Consider the following 27,749-nt stretch of genomic DNA (forward strand, 5'->3'; position numbering starts at 1 on the left):
GCAGGACCCGATACAAAGTGCGAGTCGCCAATTTCATCTATGGTATTGGCGTGTTGTTGCGTCCTGGTGGATTTTTTTATTTCCTTTTTGCAGGTGTGGATATGTTTATTTCTCACGTAATTTGTGGTCCTCCATTCTAGTTTTCTTTTTTTTTTTCTTTTTCATGGCGATCACTAGTGGGGTGAATCATTTTGCCGTTGCTCTTTTACGTGAAGGGGTGAAAGGTTTTTCTTTTGTGATTTTGTCGATCATTGATGTGATCCAGTTGTAGAGCAGAGCAACTTTTTTGTCTAGATCGGCTTCTTCCATAATTGTTGCGTGTGGTTTGCTCTGTTCCAGAATTTCAATTAGGTTGGAGTTTGTTTTGTAGTTCTCCAATTCCTTTTCATGGTGATCAGGAGTTTGTCTTGTGGCTTGTTTGTTGGGACGGTTAGTGTGATTACGAAGGGAATGATGAGGTGGTTGCGCCAGAGTTTTTGGATTGGCGGTGCTGTGGAATGCGTTTATTAGCAAAGATTGCATCAAGTGTGTGCCCAGCTGAGTGGGTTGCTCCTTTGACTAGTTGTTGTAGATTCATTGCTGCTAGTTGGCTGGTTAGAGATTTTTGTGTGGTTATGGTTTCTTCATCAAACCAGATGGTGAAGTCTCCAAGGATGATTAGATGATTGTGCTCGATGGCTAGGGTTGTGATTAATTCCGTGAAGGCGTCCACGGAGGTTGAATTGTATTTTATAGGTCTATATATCATTATGAATTTCAGGTTCGTTTTTGGGTTTACTGACCGGTGTGGGATTAGGAATTTGCATTCATCAACGTTTAACAGGTCTTCCAGTTTTATGGCCAGGTATTCCTTGTGGATGACAGCCAGCCCCCCACCTCTTTAGGTTTTTCTGTTTGCTTGGACGCATTTGAAGTTGTCAGGCAGGCAGTTGTTGAGGGTGATCTTGTAATTGGAGTCTAGCCATGTTTCAGTTTCAAATAGGATGTCGATATCCCCATCACAAAGTTCGTACATTTCGGTGGCATGTTTGGACATCAACCTCGCGTTGATTAAATTGCAGTGGATCTTTTGGGTGTGGTTTTGTTTATTAATTTTTCCTTGTTTTGGTTGTAATTGTTCAATCGAGGGGTTTCAGTATTGACGTTGATTGGATGAAGATCAGCGGAGGCTGCTTCGTTGAAGCGGTCTGCTAGATTGGTAGCTTGGCTGTTCCATCGCAGTGCTTCGAATGGATTGTGTCCTCCAACGTATTCCACATCTTTGACATGTAATGTCCACAGCTGTGCACTTCGGAAACTTTTTTGGCAGGGCGTCCTGCGTCGGTGGGTCGATGTCCCTCGAAGGACTCCGTCGAGGGCGACATTGCCAGATGTTATAAATAGGACTTACGCCGCCTGTAGCCTCAGTTCTGTTTTTCCCGCGAACGTGTTGCTTCGTGTTACTCGGCGCGCCTCGTGTGTTCATCATTACAATGTCTTTCTCTTCGACCCCTCCGACTATGCGGCCTAGCTTCAAGACCTGCCGGGACTGCAAGTCCAAGATGTCTCTCACCGACCTGCACGCATTCGTTTGTGGTGCCTGGGCGAATCACATGACACCGACTGCTCGAAATGTCAGTCGCTGACTGCCAAGACCTTGCGGAAGGGAAAGCTTCAGGTAGGAAAGAGCTCTAAGCCTGTTAAGTCCCAAAAGTCCAGGGGGGATTCCACCGACGACTCGAGGGGCGATTCTCCGCGTCAGGAGTCCCGGGGATCTCGGTCCCGGAGTGGTTCCCGCCATTAGTCTTCCTCGTCCCGGCACTCTATAAAGCGCCGTCACCGGTCGCCTTCCCCGTCCTCCTCGGAGGATGGTGCCTCAAGGAAGGTAGTGTGCCCAACGGAGTCCTCGACTCCGAAGGAATGGGCAGTGTTTAAAGAACCAATGGTATCGTTTTTTTTGTTCAATCGCAGGGCACTGGTCCGGTCGTGCCTTCTGACAAAGCCGGCCAGGATCGGTCTCTTACCGTGCTCGCATGCCTTCGGGCTCGGGTCCACGACGTGAATCGCATCGGGAGCCTTGGAGGTCCCGTGGGGACAAGGATTCGAAAAGTCACAAGAGACTTGTCTCTAGGTCTCGGTCCTCATCCCCAGCGAGACCACAGCTACCTACTGATGGCTCGATGTCGACTCGGTCGGCGCCATGTCCATCCGACTCGGATGTCGATGCTTTACCATCGTACCGGCCCACTGCGCCATCGGCACATGTGTCGACGCCAAAGCCTTCGACGCGCACAACGTCGAAGTTGTCGGCACCAAAGCCTTCAGCGCTCTCTGCGCCTTCGGGTATTTTTTCTCAATTTGTCTTTGGAGTACCCAGATCTCATAGATCCTCCAAGGATGGCTGCTGGAAAGTCTGTGCGGACAGTTTTGGCCTCCAGGCTCTCTACTGTCTGCAGGCCTGGGTTTCAGCCCCCTCTGGATGACATTTATGAAGAGGATGAAAGGTTTGAGTTTGAGGATACTGGTGAACTTGATGAGGCTCCACTTTTTTCTGGAGACAGTCAGTTGGAGGAGTTGAGGCAGACCCTCCATGATGCCAGTGGGTTGGACACTTCTTCAGAATTGGAATTCGGTAGGCCTGAGCCTGGGGCTCATGCAGAGTCTTCGTACAGGAGGCTCATGGCAAGGATCTCGGAATATCTGGGCTGCTCCAGTCCTCCTGAAGACTTTGTGCAGGATGATCTAACGGACATTTTAGATCAATGTCTGTCCTCTGACCCTGTGTTGCCATTTCATCTTACCTTGCAGAAAAGGGTGGCAGCTGCTTGGCAGTCCCCGGAATCTCTCCCGTCTGTTAAGTCTTTGATAAAGAAATACTGCCCTTCATTTAGCGGCCCCAGCTATTTATCTACTCACCCCACTCCGGAGAGTTTGGTGGTTCAGGCGGGTACAGCCACCTTGAGGCAGGCGGCGTACCGTACCATCCCTCCGGATAGGGACGACGAGTGCTTAGACGGTTGGGCCCGAAAGGTATTTTCTGCTGGGAGCATGGCCTTGAAATCGGCCAACTCGACGTGTGCCTTGGCAAGTTTTTCACACACTCTGTGGAATTGTTTCTTTGGCAGCTGAGCATATTCCCGAGGGGGAAGAGAGAGATGGGTTTCTTGCTCTCATGCAGGACGGCAAGGATGCCATGTGCGAATCCCTTCAGTCTGGTTTATATCCGGCCGACAGTGTTAGCCGATCCATGGCTGCGAGCACCGTTATACGCAGATTTGCGTGGTTGCAGAAGTTGGGGTTTGCTCCGGATGTGCAGGCCCGTCTTCTGAACGTGCCCTTTAATGACGCACATTTGTTTGGCAGCAAGGCTGACGAAAGCCTAGAGAGGTTGCAGATCTCAACAGCTGCGGCGAAATCTTGCGCTGCGTCATCTTCCGCCTTTTCGTCCAAGGAGACAGCAGTAGAGGGGAGGTCCTTTTAGTTAATACTCCTCCTTTGGTAGAACGAGAGGGGCCGCCAGTCAAAGGGGCCAGTGAAAGTACTCGTGGTGGGGAAATCGTGGTGCCAAAGCCGCTCAGGCAGCTGCCTCTTTGCCTTCAGGCACTGCCGCAGCTGCTTCCAAAAAGTCTAGCGGCCGTGTCCCATGGTTCGCCGGATGGGGGCAGACTGTCTCACCATCTCAGAGTGGCAAGCCATTACTTCAGATACGTGGATTCTGGATACCATAGCCCGCTGCTACTGCCTTCCCTTCCCTTCAGCGGCCTCACGACAATCCACCGGGAAAACTCTTTGAAGTTTCCGGATCCGCTCCTTGCGCAGGAAATCTTGTCCCTGCTGGAGAAAGGTGCTTTAGAACTGGTGCCTGTAGCGGAGAGGAACCAGGGATGGTATTCCCCTTATTTTTTGATCCCAAAGAAAGACTAGTGATTGAGACCCATCATGGACTTGCGTTGGTTGAACAAACTTCTGCGGAAGAACAAGTTCAAGATGGTCACTCTTTCGCAAGTCCTGCAGGCCCTTCAACTTCAGGATTGGTTGGTGTCTCTGGACCTCAAGGATGCTTACTTTCATGTACCGATCCATACCGTGAATAGAAAATACCTGAGGTTTGCGACTGGTGACTCTCACTTTGTTTCGGGCCCTGCTGTTCGGATTGACCTCTGCCCCGAGGGTCTTTATCATGCAAATGGTGGTGGTGTTGGCGTACCTCAGGCGAGGGAAATTCAGGTCTACCCCTACCTGGGCGACTGGCTGATCCGGGCGCGCTCTCCCGAGCAAGCGTTGGATCATCTCGGTCTCACCTGCCGCACCCTCCACAGGCTGGGCTTCTCCCTGAATTTCAAGAAGACGCATCTGACACCTGCCCAACAGCTCCAGTACATCAGGGCTGTGTTAGACACGTCCTTGGGGGAAGTGTTCGCCTCCCAAGCTAAGGGCTCATCACATTGTGCAGATGGTGGACAAGTTTCAACATGCCCAGATTCTCCCGGCTTTCGAATTCTTATGTTTGCTCGGCTTCATGGCATCCTGCATTTTTCCGGTGCCAGTGGCCAGGCTGCGGATGAGATCCCTGCAAGTGGATCCTCAAGATAACAATGGTCACAGTTCTCAGGCAAGATGTCGGATCCTGTTCAGATTCCACTCTCGGTCTCCCAGGATCTTCTGTGGTGGGCCAACGAAGGGAACCTGATGAGGGGGGGAACAGTTTTGGCAACCGTGGCCAGAGGTGACTGTAGTGATGGATGCTTCCCTCACAGGAATGGGGCGCTCAGGCCAACAATTTGACAGGCAGCGTTGGTTGGTCTCCGTCAGAGTCCAAACGCCACATCAGTCTGTTAGAGCTGAGGGCCATCAGGCTAGCCCTGAAGGCTTTTCTACCTTCTTTGTGGGGGGTGGGAGAGTGTCCTGATCATGACAGACAACACAGTGGCCATGCATTACCTCAGCAAAAAATGGGGGGGTCACTCCCGTTGCGCAGAGAAGCAATGCAGCTCTGGTTCTGGGCCATCCAGCAGGAAATTTCAATCTCAGCAGTTCATCGGAGATGCTCTGAGCAGGTGGAGCACGATCTCTCACGAGTGGGCGTTGGCTCAGGAAGTCCTTCAGGAGATCTTCGCCCTTTGCGGAACCCTGCAAGTGGATCTCTTCGCCACCAGTGTCAACCGGAAGTGCAAGATTCTGCTCAAGGGAATTTCCTCCAAGAGGCGCCTTAGGAGACGCGTTTGTTGTGGATTGGTCATTCCCATTGTTGTACGCGTTTCCTCCAGTCCCCGTCCTTAAGTGTTGCGGAGGTTCGGTTCCCACATGATCCTCATTGCTCCAGGTTGGGCCAGGAGCACGTGGTACCCGGACCTTCTAGAACTGCCCATCTGCCCTCCACGCCGTCTTCCCTACCGAGAGGATCTGCTCTTGCAGGGGAGGGAGAGGGGTGGGGTGGGGCTTGGGCGGTCAGGTTCTCCATCCAGAGGTCAAGACTCTCAACCTTCACGCTTGCTTATCTGAAAGGTTGAGGTATAAGGATTGGGACCTCCCAGATGGCGTGATGGAGGTGTTGATTTCGGCTAGGCGGCCTGCAACAAAATCCCTGTACCATTGGCGCACGTTCTGCGACTGGTGCAAAGATCACAATGATGATCCTTTTCAGTGCTCCATTCCTATGGTTTTGTCTTTCTTACATTCTTTGGCCCACAGGGGCTTCAAGTGGGTACCATTAAAGATTACCTGGCGGCGCTGTCTATCTTTAAGCGCTCGTCCGAAGAATGTTCTTTGATTTCTCAGTTTCTTAAAGGACTGACTAATGTATTTCCACCGTCCCCTTTCCAGGTGCCGGTTTGGGATTTGAATTTGGTTTTGAAATTTCTGATGGGTGCTCCGTTTGAACCTTTGCACTCTTGTCCTTTGAGATTACTGTCCTTCAAGACTGTGTTCTTGGTTGCGCTTACTTCCACTCACAGTGTGAGTGAAATGCAGGCACTTTCATCTAAGCCACCCTTCACTGTGTTTCACAAGGACTTTTCTACCTAAGGTCGTATCTGAATATCATTTGAGACAAAAGGGGTTTCTTCCATCTTTCTACCCTCCTCCTCATCCTGGGAAGGAAGAGGAGCAACTCAATCGGTTGGATCCTAGGAGACCTCTGAGCTTTTACATTCCTAGGATGTCCAGGGTCAGAGTGAACGATCAACTCTTTGTGGGATATGCGGGACAACGATTGGGCCAGGCTGTTATCAAACAGACCTAGTCCAGGTGGATTGTCCTCACCATTACGGAGTGTTACCGATTAGTGGGTAAGGACCCTCCTGAAGGTTTGCGATCTCATTCCACTAGGGGCGTGGCTACTTCCACCACCCTCCAGCAAGGTGTTCCTATTAGGAATATTTGTGATGCTGCTACATGGGCTTCAATCCACACCTTTGTTAAACATTATTCGCTGGATACAATCCATGGTCAGGATATGGCCTTTGGGAAGGCGGTTCTTTATTCCGCACTAGAATTGGGTACTCTAAATTCTTTTCCCTCCTCCATTGACTGGTACTGCTTTGGGAGTCTGCCAAAGATGTGAAATACGTTGGTGGACACAATCCATTCGAAGAACAAGTTACTTACCAACTGGTAACGTTCTTTCGACTGGATGTTCCTCCAACGTATTCCACATCGCCCTCCTTGCCTGCCCCTCAGGAGAATTTCCCATGCGATTCCTGCTACCGTTTCTGCAAGGCTAAATGCAGTCAAGCAGGCATGAGACTGGTGCCACACTTTCTGAGGGGAAAAAAATTAAACTGAGGCTACGGGTGCCGTGCATCCTATTTATAACATCCGGTGACATCGCCCTCGGCAGAGGCCTTCAAAGGACATCGACACAACACCATTGATGCAGGACGCCCTTTGCCGAAAAAGTTTCCAAAGTGCGCAGCTGTGGACATTACATGTCAAAGATGCAGAATTCATTGGAGGAACATCCAGTCGAATGAAGGTTACCAGTTGGTAAGTAAATTGTTATGTGACGGTGCCGATTGGTTGAAGATTGTTGGGCACAGTTTGTATGCAGTACCCTCTGGGACCACTACACACAACTATGACCACAGGTGTAAGCAAAACCAACCTTTGGTATAAGTCTGTACCACACAGTTTTTGGTAGCGAGCTGAGCAGCCAGGGTTATCTCAAGAGGGAATGTGAGCTGCAAGGGTTTTACACAGAGGTTTATAATTACAAGTATTCAAAGAAACTCTTCTACTCAAGTTTTCTTGGTAAAACACTTCTTAATTTATTACACAGTCAAAAAACATTCACTAAAAGCAGGCAATCAATATCACACACAAATATTCTACAGTACTTCATGCTAACCGGTTCTGAGGCATTTAAACTACTTTGAAGGAGGACAAAAAAGGCATAAGTTAATAAAACAAATAGTCTAGTTATTCTAAAACAGTGCAAATAGTTTGAGTTCACCAAAGGAGTTAGTCCAATGCAATAGGTAGGCCAAAGTCAATGGGCACGAGTCTTGTATCAGTAAAAACGGTTCTGGTAGTTAAGCGGAAAAGTCTTTGCCACGGTTCTCAGAAGTAGTTCATAGTAGAAAGATTCATATGTCGGGTCACAAGCTGACTAGGCCTGCAAGTTGCCAAAATATCACGCACTTTCGCAGTGAGAGTTAAGTCCTCTCGGTCGGGTTTTCACAGTATCTTATGTTGAAGAATAAGATGCAGCTGAAGACTTCTGTTCCTGCAGATCTCGCTGTTCCAGAGCCTCAGTCGTGGGGACAAGAGGGAGGACGTCGGGGGACTCCTGCAAAGGGAGGGACTGGTCACAAAGCTAGCAAACTGGCAAAAAATCTTTGATTCCGGTAGCTGTCTTCAAGCACACAAACTGGTGTCCTTCTCCCTGGCTATTAGGTTTCCTGCAGCACTCCAAGGAAAATACAACCAGCTCCGAGAATGTTATCCAGGTGGCTTATGAGGTGATTGATCCCACCAACTCAAAGGGAGAAGTGGTCCTTGAAGGGCTTCACCAGGCAAACCAACGGTCCAGGAGTTGCAACAGCCGTTCTCTTCCAGCTAGTCTTCGGTTCTTTCGTTCCAGTGGTCGACTCTGCCTTGCAATCCAAGAGACTCGCCTTTTATCTAGTTTCCTCCCATTCGTTCCGGCCTAGCTGCCACTCATCCAGCAAGGTGGCTGTCCTTGTCGAACAGTCAGCCAGCCAATTATGCCAGGGTGCATTTGGGTCTCCTAGGAGACTAAGCACAGGGAGTTTCGGGCACCTCCCTCACTTCCTGCCCACCCCAGACACTCTGGTGCCAGAGGCGGTCTTCAGTCCTGAAGCCTGCCAAAGGCGAAGGAACAAAGGGACCAAGCCTAGTTTGGCGCGCAGAGACAAACTCTAGAAGGACCTTTCCAAAAAGAAATGGCGAAAAAAGAAGACCGGGAACAGTTCAAACAAAGGGGGCTCGGACGCCATCTTGAAACACATGGCTCCTGCGATTTAACGCTACTGGTGTTCGCGGTCGGGAAAAATCATGGTAGTTTGTTGTAAAACCAGTGCTACCAGCCATTTCGAGAGGCAAGGGTAGCATGGGACTGCTACATGAGTATCTAGACACAGGATACTAAGTAACCCCTCCAACACTCTATTGTAAGTTAGGGTGTGCCGGGTCTAGGAATTTAAAAAGGCTACTAAAGTCAATTTAACTTTACTTTCTCTCTGAAACAGTAGTTTATCCCAGAGAAGGTATTTAAACCTTGGAACAGCCTGAAAGGCTCCACTGTCTCATGTGGCGCACATGAAAAGATGATGCCTATGGTGTTGTCTAAAACTCCATAATCCAAGAACACAAACCTAAAACACGCTTCAAAATACATGAGAGAGTGGGGAAAAAGGGTCTCGCACTCTCCAGGTTAAAATAAATCCGGTCCTCCAAATCCAGAAAAGTTGCCGGGGGTCTCTAAGGTGGAGGGAATTGGCACATTTTTTAGAGTTCTCCCCAACACTCCCAACACTTGAAATTGCAGTAAAAATCTGAAGATTGCGGCCAGAGGATGGGCTTTTGGAGAGAGCAGTCATTGGCTGGGGGCAGTAGGACCCAGAGCTCAGTGATTGGTTTATAGGAGAAAGACGGTTTATAAGTGAAAGTGAAACGGTTTCTTTTACCGAGGCCTGACGGGGAATATTCATGAGCATGTGAATCCATGCCAGACACCATGGTGCAGAAATATAAATGCAATACTATCCTTGTTATTGAAGCGTTGGGTAAGATTTTCATAGTAATGATAAATCTTCGCGACCTGTGTCAAACCCAGAACTTTTTGCTTTACTGATTATTTTTCCTTACACGTCTGTGAGTGGGAACCTTTTTCCACACTCACAGAAACTCTTTTCATGGGTGTCATTTTTTTTTAGATGCTCCATACTGTCTTTTAAAAGTTATCCTTCGACAACCTTTTGACAATAAATAGCTTCTCATATAATTTTTGTTACCCTTTAGTCACTGAATGGCTGGTGGCAGTGGTTTACTTTTAGCTACTGTGGTGTGCATTTACCGCAGGCTGCATTCGCAGCTGCAGTTGAAGTACCCAAGGGTGTCATTTTTGTCAAAATGGCCCTGGTCGTCTTATTTCGCCATTTCTTTGTGGAAAGGTCCTTCTTGAGATTTACTCTGTGCGCCAAACCAGGTTGTGTCCCATTGTTCGCTTTGCCTTTGGCGGGATTCACGAGTGAAGCCCACCTCTGCTCCAGGGTGTCTGGGGTGGGCAAGAAGTGAGGGAGGTGCCAGACACTCCCTGTGCTTAGTCTCTTAGGAGACCCAGATGCACTCTGTAGTGATTGGCCGGCGGACTGTCCGGCAAGGACAGCCACCCTGCTGGGTGACTGACAGCTAGGCTGGAATGAATGGGAGAGCACTGCATAAAAGGCCAGGCTTTTGGCTTGGAAGGCAGAGTTGACCACTGGACGAAGGAACTGAAGAGGACGTCTGCTGGAACTCCTGAACCGTTGGTTTGCCCGGTGAAGCCCTGCTACTGTGCTGAAACACCAAATTTGTATCGACACGGAAGACCTTGCAAGGACGACTTCTCCCCTTGAGTTGGTGGGACCAATCAACTCCAAAGTTAGCCACCTGGACATCCTTCTCGGAGCTGGTGGTTGCTCTTCCACAGAGTTGCTGTTGGAAACCGAATAGCCAGGGAGAGGAACACCAGATTGTGTGCGTTGCTTTTAAGTTGGCCAAAAGCTCCAGGGAGATCCTACGGCCTCCCAGGAAGCAGGACTGATCGAGCCTGACCCCCCTCAAGAGTGTGGGACCCACTGAATTGCCACTTGTTGAAAAAATTGCCGGTTGCGAGCGGTGACCGTCCCAATGCAGGAGTCCCCAGACATCCTCCCTCTTGTCCCCACGACTGAGGCCCAGGAACAGAGATCTGCAGAGCTGCACGGGAACAGAAGTCATCTGCTGCACCTTTTTTTCAATACAAAGGTACTGTAAAGCCTGAGAGAACTTCTCTTATTGTAGAGTTGCTTGCATCTTCTACTACTCACAAGCCTAATCAGCTTGTGGCCCTACATTTGATTCTTCTTTTCGTCAAAGAATTCTAAAACATTATGGAAAGACTTTTCCACTCACCAGAGGTGCTTGATCCTATATAAGACTTTCGCCTATTGACTTTGGCCTATCCTGTTAAACTGAATGACTGCTTATGGTTATGGTATCCAAAAGTATCTGCCTGCTTAAGAATATTTGTGGTCTCTTGTTGCTCTAATAACCTTTTTTCCTTTTACCAACTTCTAACCGTATTCTAAATACAAACCGTAAAATATTAGTCTGCAGCACCCTAGCTAGCTATTGAAGTCACCCAAGGGTGTAGGTTGTGTCTGTGGGGAATTTCAAAAGGTTCTTCACTGATTTCAGAAAATGAAGAGTGTGTTTTGAAGTGTATTTGAGTGTTACTTTTATATTGTTCCCTTCTGAAGAAGGCTTATTCTAACTGACTGGTAAATACATTAATAATGGTTTATTCAGGAAACCTTGTGTGTGCTAGTTTATTTGAATACTTGTCACTGTGAATCTGTGTAACTCCCCTAGAGCTCACATTGTCCCAACTTGAGATAAGACTGGCTGGTCAACATGCTACCAAACAGTGGAGTACAAGCTTATATCAAAGGTTGGGTTTCCTCCTATCTGTAGTCAGAGTTGTAGTGCACCCTAAGGGTACTGCATACAAATTTTGCCTAACGGTGAGTCCACGAGTTTTGCTCTGTGGGATATTCTATGTATTTTTGTGCTTTTTTTGAGAAAATCCTATTTTTGTTAAATGGAGCCTGTGTGCTCTTTCTCTTCATCGGCCGACAAGGGAGGATCCGTTTGTCAGTGTATTTCTGCAACCCTCAAGGGCAGGGATTGTTGCGTTTTCATTGAAAGTTCCAGAAGGCCAACAGGCCTACTCCGCACTCCAAACCATGTCAGAAGAGAGGTAAGCGGGAAGCTCCCAACTGCGGAATGTGCTTGTGGAGGACAAACACCTTCAGTGCCTCTACTCACCATCTGGACCGCCGAGGAAGAGATTGCGAAATCTGCCTCATGGTTCACTGAGAGAACCATGAAATATCGTCACAGTAGTCTGGCGACATGGCTCAGCGCCAAGGCCTCTGCCCCGTGCCCCAGCAGGGCCATGCCTCACCCAGGACAGGCCGGCCGGTCCGAGGAGTGGACTTCTAAGTCCTTTGAGGGCAGCCAAACCCTGGCGGCTCAAGACCAGGCCAAGCACTGCCGGACCGTTTCGATAAGGGTCGCTGTGCAAGCGGGTCCCGCGATGGGCAGGGTGCGATCAACCTCACCATCTGCCTCCATCTCCAGCCATTGATCCAGCTCCTCCCAAAGAGGAAATCGGAAAACCCGGCAAAGCCGCGTGAGAACCCCGAGAAGCCAAGGGTGAACCCCGAGAAGCCAAGGGTGCAAGAAATGGCATCCGACCTGCCCAAGAAGGTCAAGGCGGCGCAAGAAAAATCGTTGTCGATGGAGATGTGGCGACCGCTCTCAAGAAGGTCAAAGGGGCCAACCTGGTGAAGGTAGTCCCGTCTGCACAGAGTATCCCTGCCCCCGAGGCGGGAGGCCTCGGGTGAGGCGGTGGAGAGGACACTGGAAAAGAAAAGAGGATGCTGTCGCTAAGCCCGAATCTGACCCCCCCCCTCTACCCTCCAGAGATGCAAAGGGGTGGGCGAGGAGGTCTCAGGGCAGGCTGTACTCCAAGGCACAGATGTTTCTTCCTCGGATGAGGAAGACCAGGAGTCAATACACACAATCGACGAGGACGTGGGGGACTGTTAGGAAAGATTTCTTAATTGTGGGTAATTTTCCTTCCATGTGGCAACCCCTAAACTTTTTGCTGTTGTTTTCACCAGGATCTAGACTTTGCCAGAGAAGTGCAGCCTTCTGCCGCACTCCTCTGGGCTTTTGCTCCATTCTTACGGGGAAACTGACATGCCCTTAAGACAGTCAGTACCGGGAAACGTTGTTTTCCGTAGTTTCTTTATCATGTTGCAGATTTCGCGCAACATGGCACAAGAGGGCACTGTAAGCTAAGTTACTGCTCTCTTGGGTCTCTAGTCTTCTACAGGCCCTAGATACTCTTTTTGGATTGATAATGAACGGTGCAAGTGAATCACGGACGGGACTGGTGGCAGCGATCGTTTCTTGTGTTTTTGAGCTCCTTTTGGCGTTTAAGCGTGTTTTTCGCACTTAACCCAAAATGGTGGCCTGGCTCCCAAAATGGCCAGACCACGAGGCTTTGTCCTGTCCGCTGACCGTCTTGCCCCCTTCACCTTCCCCCAGGTCGAGCTGACCCGGGGCCTTCCTTATTTGGACATGTACTTTCCCACGAGAAACAGATGCTTTCGCGGGCTTCTACAGGCCTTGTGTGTGCCTCCAGGATGTGGGCTGGGATGTCTGGTCCCAATACACATCCTGGGTGCCAGAGAGTCTAGTGTGTCGTGAATGCCTGGGACCACCGTGGTCCATGATAGGTCCACGTATGGTGCGAGTGTTTTGTGAGCAGATCTCCCATTGGGTCCCCTCCGTTTTGGCGCGAAGGTAACCGTGTATAAGAGGGGGCTGGAAAGACCACTACCATGTCGATCTCCTGAGTTCTCACGAACAAAGGAATGCAGGAGCCAAGTATCCTGCAACCACGAGGCTGAACCGAGGAATCACTGGTGACCCGCTGAAGGACTGCTCCTCTGCACTGCAGTCGCTTTGTGAAACCCTTTCTACCTCGGATCGAACGAGAAGGCCTGTACTGGTACTTCGACCCTTGGAATAGTGGGAACAACTATTCTCGGCATCTTCACCATCTCCTGCACGTAAGCCTTCGGAAGTGTCTCTGGGCCATCCAGCAGACTGACCAGCCTACCCAGGAGCCTTGCTCTGTAACCGCCGTCAGGTTATGTTGTATTACGAGTCCTTGTCACTCTCACACGATTCATACACTTGGCATTCCCAGGTCTGAAGTGAGTAGTGTACATTGGGCTGAAATACACACGGCCGCTCCGTTGCCCTGCTGTGGTAACAAACTGTGCGGGTTCACTGCGTTTGGGACATCCTCAACTCAACTTCTGCTGCTGCGGAATCTACACGACGCCGAGACGTCCCCTGCTTGTATCTGAACCTGCCAGCACTGAAACTGATGCGGAGAAGCCTGGGTCTGCTTGCATCGGGGACCGGTGAGTAGAATCGCTAGGAACTGGTCGCCCCCCCTGCAGGAGCCCATAGCTTTTCCCCCCTGTGTCTAACAGCACGCCTTTCCGTACTCGCGCTCTGCTTCTGCCCACAGTGGAGGCTGCGCTTGAGTCGCAGAGCTGTTCATCTTCATTTGTTCACCGAACTAAACTGCCTGATTCCCTCGAAGAGACTCCCCTTTTTGCCCGTTGGCACCAGTGTGTGCAGGTACTTTTGAGCACAAGGCTCCACTCTTCGTAGGGCTTGGACTTCCTTTTAGTTAGGTGCCTCTGAAGGCGGACTGGGTCTAATTTTTATTCGCACTGCCTGTTTTCCTCCCCATCTAGGTGGTCTACACATTTCGTGCATCTAACTCGTTAGACTTGTTTGTATTTGTATATATATTGTATTGGTTTGGTATGTGTTGGTTTACTTGAGTTTTATTGTGATTTCTCGCTACGGTCAATGTTACAAAGGCCTTGTAATGTGTATATATTTTTAATATAACACCTGCTTGGAGTAATTTGTAGGTGTCCTTGCTTTGTGTGCTCATTGCGGGCTTTCAGTCACCCTCACCCCTCTTGAGACCTAGTCTTGACCGCCGCGATCGCTACCCTGATTGGTCTGGCTTGTCCAGAGGTTACCCTGTTCCAAGAAACTAGGCTGGCCTCCTGAACTTCTGCCCCTCCAGGACAGAGTTCAGAAATCTGTCTTAACCGGGACGACAACGGCAGGAATGCTGACAGCGCAGAGCCTAGTGGGCCTACCGCTCCGACCCTGCCGAGAGATGGATCGCTGGACATCCTTTTGACCTTGCACACACTGGTGTCGGAAATTCAGAAAAGGATGCTGATGGCCCAGAATCAGCCTACAGCAAAAAGGAGGAAGCACCGTCCGACCCACCGCATCAGCCTCCATACCCGCGCCACATGCTTCACCCACCTGCCCCCCCAAGGGACCAGGACACTGATATTCACACAGCGATGACGACATCGTCACAGTGGGCAGATCGCTGCAGCCGAGGATATCCCCACTTGATGAGGTGGGGTCGTTTCATGCCATGGTCGCCAGAGCTTCCGAGCTCTTTCAGCTGCCACCCGAGGATACCAAAAGGAAGGATTCCTATACCAGAGGCGCTAGGCCAAGAGGAAGACCCTCATGGCAATGCCCCTCCTGGAGGACGTGTGGGAGGAAGGCCTGGCCCTATTGAAGAATCCCACCCCGGCCAAGCGGGATAGGCTTGAGAAAAAGTACTGGGTGCCGGAGTCCGCACCCAAGTGCCTATGATTGCAGCCGTCGCCGGACTCGATGTCAGCGGCTGCGAAGAAGAGCTCTGTTAGGCAAGATTGTATGCAGTACCCTTTAGGTGCACTATAATAACCTTGACCTCCTGGCAATAGGGACCCAACCTTTGGTATAAGTCTGAACTACACAGGTTGGTAGCCTGGCTGAGCAGCCAGGCTGATCTCAAGAGGGGTCAATGTGAGCAGTAATGTTGTGACAGTTTCACAGTACTAGTTATTCAAATAAACTCTTACACTAGGGTTTCTTGATAAAACAATTATTGATTTATTTCACAGTCAGTTATATAAGCCTTCTTCAGAAGGGAGCAATATATGTAACACTTAGAATACACTTCAAAACACACTGTTTCTCCAAGTCAGATGACACCCATTACGGATGGCACACAGACACTTCCTACACCTTCCGGTGACTTAAATAGCTAGTACACTGTGGACATTGATGTATTACTGGAGCAATACTGAGTTTGGTGTATAAGATAGATAGGGTATAAAACAAAGGTTAACAAATAATTTACAAACTGGTAAATACTTTTGGAACCTTCCAATGCAAAGTAAATTGACCCTTTCCTGGGGGAAAGGCCAAAGCAAAATGTCAGAGGTAAAGAAGTTTCTCTCAGGGAGCCAGAACAGCCAGGAGAGCTGAAGATCTTCTTTGTAGGTAGGTAAAAAGTCTTGCACAATGTTTTTAGAAATGTTTGTAGAAAATAGAAAGCTTGAGGGGCCACAAGCTGGGAGGCTTGTGAGGGGCAAAGCTACAGCAACTCTGCAAGGTAACCAAGGCAGGTCTCAACTGAGAGCAAGCAAGACTACACAACAGGTTAGTTCTTAGTCTTTACAGTACCTCTGGTTAGAATAAATGATTCCAGCTGGCTTCTGTTCCTGTACAGCTTTACAGATCCTATTGTTCCTGAGCCTCAGTCATGGGGACAAAAGGTGGGACGTCTGGGGCCTCCTGCTCTGCAATGGGAAGGGCAGCAATGGCCAAACCTCGATTCAGCTGTCCTTTGGTGTTTAAGCTCCTCGCATCTGACAACAAATGGCAACTCTGCTGTTCTCAGATACCACTCTGAACTTTCCTCGCATACGGGGTCCAGCACTCTGTTGAGGTGGCTCAGGCTTGATCAGTCCTGCTTCAGGGTAGTCCGGAGGATCTTCCTGGTGCTCGGGTCCGACTTAAAACCAACACACATAATCTGGTGTTCCTCTGCCTGGCACTTTGGGTCCAGCAGCAGTGGAAGTACAGCCAGCTCCGAGAGGATGTACAGGCGGGCTTACTTTGGAGTTGATTGGTCCCACCAACCCAAGGCGTGAAATTGTCCTTGCAGGGATTCTCTAGTCAAGGTGAATTCGGAGCTTCAGCACAGCAGCAGGGTTTCACCGGGAAAACCAACAGTCCAGGAGTTGCAGCAGGCGTCTCTTCCAAGTTGTTCTTCGGATTCCTTTGTCGAGTGGTAGATTCTGCCTTCCAAGCCAAATGCAGGTTTCTCACATTCATTCCAGCTTAGCTATCAATAACACAGCAGGGTGGCTGTTCTTGCCAGCCAGACAGCCAGCCGGCCAATCATCTTTGGCTGCCAGACATACTGGAGCCAGAGGCGGGTTTCACTTGTGAATTGTGTCAAAGACAAAACGAACAAAGGGACCAAACCTGGTTTGGCACGCAAAGTAAATTCAAGGAGGACCTTTTGGACAAGAAATGGTGAAAAAAGACGACCGGGCTATTTTGACGAAATGGGCACCCATGGGTGCTTTACTGCAGCTGCGAACGCAGCCCGCTGTAAAAACTCCAATGGTAGTTAAAAGTAAACCACTGCCACCAGCCATTAACTGTAGAAAGGGTAACATAAAATTGTTACATGAGAAACTAGACAAGGGAGATGCTAAGTAACCCCTCCAGCACCCTATTGGTGTGTGCTGGGTCGAGAAAGTTACAAATGTAAGTAAAGTCAATTTCACTTCACTGCTCTTGGAAACAGTAGTTTATCCACGAGAAGGTATTCAAACCTTTGGGAAATCTGAAAGACTTCCCTCTGTCACTGCACTGAAGGTGCTGTGTGTCACGATGTAAAAAGATGATGCCCATGGAGTTTGTCAGACTCCAAAAGAAAAAACACAGTAAACACATAATCAAAAAACAAAGTCCCAAAGTTCAGCAAAAGAGCTGGGGGTCTCTAAGGTGGGAGGAATTTAGCACTAAACTGAAAATTCTCCCCAACAAGATAGTCTAACCCCTTGTCATTGTCCTCAGTCCATCCGGACAGTGAGGGGATAAAGTTGGACACCATAAGGAGAAAGGTCATCTATTCCGCGGCATCGACCGTCAAGACTGGAGATACGCTGGCGATCCTGGCCAGGTACGATAGGGAACTGTTACAAACTTGCCCCGTTTCTGGAGTTCCTGCCAGACAAGTGGGTGGAGGTGATCGCACTCCTCCAGGAGGGGGAGGTGGCTTTGGACCATGCCATCACGGTGGCCCTGGACATTGCCGACACCGGTTTCCGGCAGATTGGAGGAGGGGCCAGGGGGGACAGTGTCTGCCTCCATCGTCGAGGCTGGCTGCAGGCCACCAATTTCTGCCAGCATGTCCAGACGAGGGTACCGGATATGCCTTCAACAGGGATAACCTCTTCGGGAAGGCCGTCGACGAGTCCTTAAAGGCCATCAAGACGGATACAGACGGCTTATGCCCTGGGTACTCCAACAGCACTGCTCTTCCTTTCACTCCTCTGGAGGAAAGTCTGGGCAGATCAACAAAAGGGTTTGGTGGAGGCTTCTCATCGTATCGCCAGCCCGCCTGGTCCACAACCCAGGAGGCCGTTCAAGGCTTTCGATGGAGGTGGTCAGTGCCGTTGTTGCTGCCAAGACGGAACGCAGGTGCCTAAACAGGACTGAACCGGCCAGGAGGTCTGGCCCCCACCCATGCACCCGGTAGTTAGGCCAGCTGACTGGATTCGTCAGCAAGTGAAAAAAGATCTCCACCGACAGATGGGTTCTGGATGCTCTTGCCCACGGACCTACCCTGGAGTTTCGAAAAAGTGTCATCTGATCCCTCCGGTAACCCGGCAGGAGCAGCACGTCCCTCAGCTATTTCAGGAGGTAAGGTCCATGCTAAGAAAGGGGGTGTTAGATCTAGTCCCAAGACGACTTTGTGGCTCCAGAGTCTACTCCAGATACTTCTTAGTCAAAAAGAAGACTGGGGGCTGGAGGCCTATTATAGACCTGCGTGTGTCTCAACAAGTACCCCAAGTCCCAAAAATTGAAGATGGTCACTTTGCAACACGTGCTCGGCCAACTGGAGGAAGGAGACTTCTTAACGTTGCTGGATCTTGAGGACACCTACTTCCACGGCCCCATTCAACAAACATCGAAAGTTCATACGCTTCGTAGTGCGGGAGACCTTGCCAATTAAAGGCCCTCCCCTTGGGCCTAAAGTCGGGGCCCAGGGAGTTCACAAAGGGCCTGGCACTTGTGGTGGCCCATCTATGTCTGTGAGGAATAAGTGTACCTCGGCGGCTGGCGTGTTCAGGCCAAGGTAAAGGAGGTAGCCGTTCAACACAGGGAGAGGGCCGTCTAGCTACTGACGGATCTGGGGTTCTCCATCAATAGTCGAAAGTCCTGCTTGACACCATTGCAGAATGTGCTGTTCCTGGGAGCCAGGCTCAAAACGGTCTCCTGCATAGCGTTGCCCTTGGAGGAGAGGGTTGCGGCTCTGCTGGGGAGAGTGCCACGGCTGTTTTCACTGAAGACCGCCACGGTGCGGACCATCATGTCGCTGCTCAGCGTGATGTCATTGTGCAGCTACCTTATCCAGCTCTGCAGGTTGTGGATGTGACCCCTTCAGGAGTTCCTGGACGCTCGCTAGATAAAAGTATCCAGAAGCTTCATGGACAAGATCCCTCTCGATGTGGAGTTCTGTCAGGCGATAAGGTGGTGGGGCGTACACTCCAAAATTGCTCGCGGCACAGGGTTGCAAATGCCCCCCCCCCCCCCCCACCAGGAGACTGTAAACACACTCTTCCCTGTAGGTGGAGGACTGTGGAGCCCACGTTGGACTGTGGCTGCCGAAGGAGAAGGATCTCCACATCAACATCCTGGAGCTGCGGGCAGTGTTCTGGGCCTTCAAGTCGTTTCTTCCGTCCCTGAAGGGCAAGATGGTTTGGATCTTCATGGACAACTTCACCACGATGCTCTACATCAGGAAGCAAGGGGTCACTCGATCCCCAGTGCTCTACAAAGAGGCGCAGAACTTGTGGCACTGGGCCGTCGGCCAAGAGATGTTCCTCATCCCCTTTCACCTGACGGGAGTCAATAACACCATCGCTGACTCACTCCGCAGTGGGAAATTCAGCAGGACCTGGTGTACTCCATCTTCGAGTGGGGCAGACCCCAGATCGATCTGTTTGCAATAGCAGTGAACTCCAAATGCCAGAAATGTGCATGCAGGTTCCATCATCCGGTGAGCACGGGGGATGTTCTCCTTCCCTTGGGAAGCCCTGTTTCTGTAAAGTTCCCTCTCCTGCTGCGAGTCATCAATCAACTCACAGTGCCAATGCAGGATGATACTTGTCGCCCCTGCGTGGCCAAGGCAGATTTGGTACCCGGACCTTCTCAGATTGTCAGTGTCACCTTTGGTCAAGCTGCCAGTGGTCATGGATCTGCTCACCAGAGAATGAGGCGCAATCCTGCATCATGACCCAGGATCGCTGAACCTGAGGCCTTGGCTCCTGCCGCCCTAGAGTTTGGAGGATACGAGGTGCCGGCGGACTGCAGGCAGGACCTTTCCAAGGCCAGAGTGTCATCAACTCTTAAGTGCTTTGGTCATAAGTGGAAGCGTTTCGCTGCGTGGTGCCCATCGCAGAAGATCAAACCTCTGAGGGTCACGGCCCCACATATTCTTACGTACTTGTTGCCCCTATCTCCTGCTACACCAGGTCTCCAGGAAGGTCTTCCCTTTGGTCCCACTGTTTCGTCAAAGAGTTCCTCAAAGGACTGTTTCGATCTTTCCAGCCAGTGCCACGTCGTGGGAACTTAATGTGTTGCTGACAAGACTTGTGGGGGCCCATTTTCGAGCCTATGCAGCAGGCACCGCGCATGTTCCTCTAGTGGAAAACTGCTTTCCCTGTGGCCATCACCTCGGCCAGGAGGGAGGGTGAGATCCAGGCCCTATCCTGCAAACAGCCAAATCGCACTTCACGAATCGTGGGTGGTACTGCAGACCCAGCACCTCCTTCATGCTGAAGGTGCCGTCGGATTTCCTCCTCAACGTGCCTTTGTTGCCTGTGTTTTTTCCAAAGCCTTTGTCACTGGCTGAAAGGGCCTTGCACTCGGACGTTGCCCATGCCATGAAGCTCTACGTGGCACACACGAAGAGTTTTTGGAAAATGTTTCTGCTGTTCCTGAACTTTGGTCCGCTGAACCATTGGAAGGCCTTGTCCAAGGCTTACATCTCAAGGTGGCTCTCCGGCTGCATCACACACTGTCATTGGTTGGCGAACCGACTGCTGCCCGAGAGCCCACTCCACCAGAGCGATCGTTGCAACTGCAGCGTTCCTGTCTGGTGTGCCCGTGCTGGACATCTTCAGGGCTGCTACGTGGAGGTCCACACTTCACGAAGGTCTACTGCGTTAACAGAGATTCCAGGGAGGAGTCCAGAGTCGGGTAAGCAGTGCTACGCAACCTGTTTGCTTGACGTGAGCCTGTTCCAGAGGTAAGGGTAATTGCTTCGGTTGAGCCTTGCCACCGCTCATGGTTATGTAATGTTGTATTGCTAATTATTCTTTACTCATGAGCATGTGAATCCATACCAGACCCCATACTGGAGAAGGAACAAGTTGCTTACCTGTAACTATTGTTCTCCAGCATGGGTCGGCACGTGTTCACATGCAAACCCTCCATCCTACCCCTCTGTGGCTCTTCTTGGTCATACTGCTGTTGGAGAGAATTCTCAGAAATGTGCTAATTCCCTCCATCTTAGAGACCCCCAGCAACTTTGCTGGATTTTGAGGACTTGATTTTTTTTTAACCTGGAGAGTGTGACCCTTTTTTCCCCACTCTCTCATGTATTTTAATGTGAATTTTACCTGTTTCTTTTGGTTATGGAGTCTGACAAACTCTATAGGCATCATCTTTTACATTGTGTCATACAGCACCGTCCCCTTTCCTCACTGAATGGCTGGTGGCAGTGGTTTCATTTGAACTACCATGGTTTGCATTTACTGCGGGCTGCGTTCGCAGCTCTGTTAAAGCAACCGCAGGAGCAATCTTTTTCAAAACGTTGCAGGAGCCCTCTTTGACAAAATGTCCCCCAGTCGTCTTTTTTCGCCATTTATTTGTGTAAAGGTCCTTCTAGAGATTTTCTCTGCATGCCAAGCAGGTTTGGTGTCTGTGCAGTGCCACAGGGAAGTCTTCCAGATTTCCCAAGGTTTAAATAATCTCAGTGGATCAAAGACTGTTTCTCAGAGCAGTAAAGTGACATGGGCTTTACTTCGCATTGTACTTGCCAGACCCAGCACACCCTATCTTACAATAGAGTGATGGAGGGATTACTTGGTATCCCCTGTGTCTAAATGCTCATGTAGCATTTTTTTGTTGCCCTTTCCTCATTTGACTGGCTGGTGGCAGTGGTTTTGTTTTGAACTACCTTGGTTTGCATTTACCGTGACCGTTCGTGGCTCTGGTAAAGTAACAGCTGGAGCCATCTTTTTCAAAATGGCGTCCATCCATCTTTGCTAAAATGGTGCCCGGTCTTCTTTTTTCGCCAGGTCTTTGTAGAAAGGTCCTTGTAGAGAGTTTCTATGCGCGCCAAACCAGGTTTGGTCTCTTTGATCATTTCGCCTTTGGCAGGGTTTCTGAGAGAAACCCGCCTCTGGCTCGAGAGTGTCTGGGGTAGGCAGCAAGTGAGGGAGGTGCCCGAAACTCCCTGTGCGTAGTCTCCTAAGAGACCCAAATGCACTCTGTGGCGATTGGCTGGCTGGCTGACTGTCTGGCAAGGACGGCCACCCTGCTGGGTGACAGCTAGGCTAGAATGAATGGGAGAGAACTGAATAAAAGTCAAGTCTTTTGGCTTGGAAGTCAGAGTCGACCACTGAAATGATATGGCATTTGTAACGCGCCTATAGACAAGTGTTTCAAGGCGCGACGAAGCAAGGGAAGGGGAACAGAGGGAGGACAGACAGCGATCCTACTAGGCCAGGTGTCATTCAGATTGCGCAAGTGCATGGGAGGGGGAAGCAGGAGAGGTGCGAAGTGCTGGGGGGGGGAGGACACTGCAGTACATGGGATAAGAAAATAAATAACAATAAGTAAAAGTACGGTCAACAGGTGGCAAGTGCAAGGGTAAGTGCAGACATCAGGTGTCAAGTGCTGGAAGTGGGACTATAGGGATACAGAAAACATTCCCCAAGAGCGGGGGTTGCCTGGAAGACAGTGCAGGAGTGCGACTGGCAGGGGAGGGGACCTGGGGCCGAGATCAGAGGGTGGCCAGGTAACCAGTGCAGTTTGTGTCAGCCAGGAAGTTAGCAAGGGAGAGGAGGAGAAAAGGCTGGACGAAGGAACCGAAGAAGAGCTTGAAGAGGATGCCTGCTGTAACTCCTGGACCGTTGGTTTGCCCAGTGAAGCCCTGATGCAGTGACTACTTGCCAAGTTCGCATCGACAGAGAAGCCTCTGCAAGGACGACTTCTCTCTTTGAGTTGGTGGGACCAATCGACTCCAAAGTAAGCCACCTGGACACCCATCTCAGAGCTGGTTCAATTTCCTCAGAGTGCTGCAGGGCACCGTATAGTCAGGGAGAGGGACACCAGATTGTTACTTTTAAGCTGGCCTAAAGCTTTTGGAAGATCCTCTGGACTCCCACGAAGCAGGACTGACCATGCCTGAGCCCCCTCAGCAGAGTGCAGGACCCGAGAAGCAAGGACAGACCACCTTCACAGCCAGGAACCGCACTTATTCATATTTGCTGTACCGCAAGGAGCTGAAACGCGATACTGCCACTGAAAGTAAAGGTTGCCGGTTGGCAGTTTTGACAGTGCCAGTGCAATGCAGGAGTCCTGCAACGTCTTCCCTCTTGTCGCCACGAGTGAGGCTCAGGAACAGCCAGATCTGCAGAGCTGCACAGGAACAGAAGTCTTCAGCTGCATCTTTTCTTCTTTACCAAGGTACTGTAAAACTAGCCTAAGAGAACTTACCTCTTACTGTGGAAGTGCTTGTAACTTCTGCAAATCACAAGTCTAATCGGCTTGTGACCCTTCATTTGATTCTTCATTTTATCCAAGACTCCTAAGAACTTGTGCAAAGACTTTTCAATTACTTATCAGAAGTGCTTTATCCTATCCAAGACTTTTGGCCATTGACTCTGGCTTAGCCTATTGAATTGAATGTCTCTTCTAGTGAACTCTAAAAGTATCTGCACTGCTTTGGAATATTGGTCTCTTGTATTCTAATAACCTTTGCCTTTTACGAACTTTTAAAGACTATTCTGAATGCCAACAGTAAGGTATTAATGTCCTCAGCACCCTTGTTACTGAAGTCACCTGTGGGTGTTGGTTGTGCCTGTGAGCCATCCCAAAGGGGCCTTATCTGACTCAGAAACTCAATGTACAGGTATCCCTACATATTATCCCCACCAAATATATCGCCATACATATGGTCTGTCTCGCCATGGGTGATATTTTTGGGGGGATAATTTGTGGGAGCAGGGGTTGCGGGGGTGTCGCCTGCACATTTAAAAATATGTCCATGGCTCAATATTGCCACAAAAACGTGGCGATATTTTTGCAGGGATATTAACACATGGAACCATTGTAAAGTATTGAAGTATATTTGTGTTACTATTCTATTGCCCCCTTCTGAAGAAGGCTTTATAACTGACTGATACATTATTAATTGTTTATGCAAAAAAACCTTGAGTGTAAGAGTTTATTTGAATACCTGTAATAGTGAATCTTTATGTAACTCCACTACAGCTCACCTTTCCCCTCTTGAGATAAGCCTGGCTGCTCAGCACGCTACCAAAACTGTGTAGTACATGCTTATACCAAAGGTTGGTTTGCCTATACCTGTAGTCAGTTTTTTGTAGTGTTCCCAGAAGGTACTGCATTCAAACTTTGCCTAACACTGCCGGAGGAGAAGGATCTCTATATCAACATCCTGGAGCAATGGGCAGTGTTCTGGGCCCTCGAGTCATTCCTTCTTTCTCTGATGGGCAAAGAGGTGAGGATCTTTGCGGACAATGCCACAACCATGTTCTACATCGAGAAACAGGGGAGCACTCGATCCCCGGCGCTTCCAAGGATGCACATGACTCGTGGCGCTGGGCCGTCAGGCACGGGATGTTCCTCGTCCCCTTTCGCCTAGCTGGAGTCAAGAACACCATTGCAGACTCCCTCAGCAGGGAACTGGGCCCTGCTACGAGTGGGATCTTCGGCAAGATCAGGTGGGACCGCCTCTTCGTCAAGTGGGGCAGGCCTCAGATCAATCTATTTGCGATGGCGTCGAACTTCAAATGCTGGAAGTTTGCCAGCAGAATCCACCAACCGAGGAGCCTAGGGGGACGCATTCTCCTTCCCGTGGGAAGGGCTGTTCCTGTACGCGTTCCCTACCCTGCTACAAGTCATCAACACAATGAGACCGTGTCACTGCAGGATGATACTCCTTACCCCGGCATGGCTGTTGCAGATTTGGTACCCAGACCTTCTCAGCCTGTCAGCATCGCCTCCGTTCAAGCTGGCAGTGGTTCTGGATCTTCTCACCAGAGAAGGAGGCACAATCCTGCATCACAACCCAGGATCGTTGAACCTGAGGGCTTGGCACTGCAGCCCTAGAGTTTGGAGGATACGAGTTGTCAGCGGACAGCAGGGAGGTCCTCGCCAAAGCCAAGCAGTCGTCGACCTTGAAGTGCTCCAGCCAAAAGTGGAAGCGTTTCGCTACATGGTGCCGGTCATAGAATTTTCCCCCTTTGAGGGTCAGAGCCCCACAGATTATTATCCTTGGCCAATGCCGGACTGTCACACGCCTCCAAGTTACATCTGGCGGCTATCTCCCGTCACACCAGCTCACCAGGAAGATCTTCACTTTGGTCCCACTGACTCGTCAAGGAGTTTCTCAAAGGACTTTTCAGATGTTTTCTTCGGTGAAGGCTCCTGCCCTGGCATGGGAATTGAACGTGATTCTGACTAGGCTCATGGAGGCTCCCTTCGAGCCTCTGCATCAGGCCCGCTCAGGTTTCCCTTGTGGAAAACTGCTTCCTTGTGCCCATCACCTCTGACAGTAGGTAAGGTGATATCCAGGCCCTATCCTGCAATCAACCATAACTGACTTTGCATCCCTCCTTCATGCCAAAGGTTCCGTCGGAATTCCACCTCAATGAACCTTTGGTCTTACCTGTTGTTTTCCCAAAACCTTCATCGCCGGTGGAAAGGGCCACTTGCTGGACGTTGCTTGTGCCTTGAAGTTCTACGTGACCGGTACAAACAGTTTTCAGAAGACTTCACAGGTGTTTGTGAACTTTGGTCCGGTGAACCATGGGAAGGCCTTGCCCAAGACTTCTAATTCAAGGTGGCTCTCCAGCTGCATCATGCACGGTCATCAGTTGGCTAACGGACCGCTGCCCAGCCGCCCACTGCACAAAAGCGATCGCTGCGACGACAGCGTTCCTGTCTGGTGTGCCCCTGCTTGACATCTGCAGGGCTGCTACTTGGAGGTCCATGCACACCATGATGAAATTCTACTGCGTTGATAAGGATTCCAGGGAGGAGTCCAAAGTCAACCAAGCAGTGCTATGCAACCTGTTTGCTTGAGGTGAATATGTTCCAGGGCTAAGTGTAATTGCTCCTCTTGAGCCTTGCCACCTCCCGTGGTTGTGTAATCTTGCACTGTTATGTATTAGTTATTCATGAGCATGTGAATCCATGCCAGACCCCATGCTGGAGGTTTAAGTTACTTACCTGTAACTATTGTTCTCCAGCATTGGTCTGGTATGGATTCACGTGCAAACCCTCCCTCTGACCCCTCTGTAGCTCTTCTTGGTCATACTGCCACTTTACGTGCTTACCATAGCTGAAGATGGCTGCCAGAGGAGGGGCTTAGGGAGAGGACTGTCATTGGATGGGGCAGTATTACCCATTGGACAGTGATAGGTTTAAAGGAGAAATACAGTTTTTAAGTGAAAGTGAACGTTTTTTCTTTTACTGAGGATTCACAGTGTGATGATGGGGAATATTCATGAGCATGTGAATCCATGCAAGACCCATGCTGGAGAACAATAGTTACAGGTAAGTAACTTGTTTCTTACAGTTAAGTAACTTAAACCATAGCTTGTTCATAATATTACTCTCCTGTCTGTTATCCACAGCGTTTACCTTGATGCCACTCCTTGCTCTGGTTAGGCACTCCCAGAATTAGTATTTTGGAATGCTACATATGATACAATGTATGGACCTTCCTTCGTGCACATAGGCCTCCATATCTTCCCAGGAATAACGAGTACCTTCTTGAGCCCCTCCTGCACCAGACACTACACTATTTGAACTTCTAATCCTCCAAAGCTGCCTTGTAAACAAGCAAAGTTTATGACAGCACTCTACATCATCCTTGTTTCTCTCTCAAGAATAAGTCCCATACAAACACACTCCCCTTTGCTACATCCACCTTCCCTTTGCCAAATGATGTCCCCTTATTCCCCTTTCTCACTCTTTCCTCCAGCATTTTAAGGTCTTGTTTCCAAAGGTGGTTGTACAATACCCCACTCTACAGACAAAGCAGGAGTTTGAAACTATTGCATTGTTGGTATGGCACAGTACAAAAGCATATTAACATACATTTTAGATTTTCTGTAATTTTTTATTTTTTTAATCACCTGTTTTGTGCTTTCATAAACTTGTTTCTGAATAAAGGATTGATTAGCTATTTAATCTGTGTCCAAACAAACTTCTAAAAGGAGGCTGGGCTATATCTGCTAATGACATCTTACCGTATTGTTCTTACTAACGCCTACATGTTTTATCCCAGTTAAGTATGCCGCTTCCTGCTTCCCAGTTGCCAATGCCTCGTTACAGTTCCGGGCAGCAGCCGCTTCTGTTGCAACAGTCCATCCAACTCCCACAAGGACAGAGCCTATCTGTTGGTGCTGCACGCCGGATTATCGCCCCTGGATCCCAGCCCTCTGTCTTGTCTGGCAGCAGGGAGGTAATGTCTACAAATGTGGCAACAAGGGGCAGGAGGGCTGCAATTTCTAGATATTTAAAGGGTGAGCAAATGTACACACAATGCACACCTGCCACTGAGGCATTGCAGGGGCAGGGTTTGAATCTGCTGGGAGCTGCTTGTCCATGTATCCTAGAATTGCCTGGTTAGCTTGACAGCCGGTACTAAGAACTACTTTTTTGAGTGCCCAGTCCAACTGGTGCCATGCAAATGTACCTATGCTGCATGAGATTTTGTAAACCTGAGCATTAGGGCACATGTAGAAGACATTTGTAGCACAGTGGGTCATATACAATAGACCAGTTATAATTTGCATGTCCTTTGGACGTTAGTTTTGTGGCAAACTGCGTTCTAGCGCCTCGTTACCCAAGTGCTCGTGCTTACTGGGTGATGCCCAATACCCATTATTTTTCCATTAGGGCAATTTAAGCAAATGCATACTTTTCCTGTGTATGTTATGCCAACACAGACATGATACACTATTACAATTGCAGAACAGAGCTTTGGTACATTGGAGTGCACTTGTGTGAGTTTATTTTAGAGTGGATAGTCCGTTCTTGTGTTG

General features: G+C 49.7%; 1 protein-coding gene across 8 annotated transcripts in view; it reads left to right on the top strand.

Annotated features, from left to right (window-relative positions):
• PRRC2B (proline rich coiled-coil 2B) overlaps window positions 1–27,749 on the top strand; it is a 1,218,749-nt gene that overhangs the window by 1,184,469 nt on the left and 6,531 nt on the right. For all 8 annotated transcript variants that reach the window (XM_069609284.1, XM_069609287.1, XM_069609286.1 and 5 more), the window contains one exon: window positions 26,990–27,166. In XM_069609284.1, the coding sequence (XP_069465385.1) occupies window positions 26,990–27,166 (177 nt within the window). The remainder of the gene's footprint in view (window positions 1–26,989; window positions 27,167–27,749) is intronic.

The sequence above is a fragment of the Ambystoma mexicanum genome, chromosome 8 (assembly GCF_040938575.1).
Source record: "Ambystoma mexicanum isolate Mex_15411 chromosome 8, UKY_AmexF1_1, whole genome shotgun sequence".
Classification (NCBI taxonomy): Eukaryota; Metazoa; Chordata; class Amphibia; order Caudata; family Ambystomatidae; genus Ambystoma; species Ambystoma mexicanum.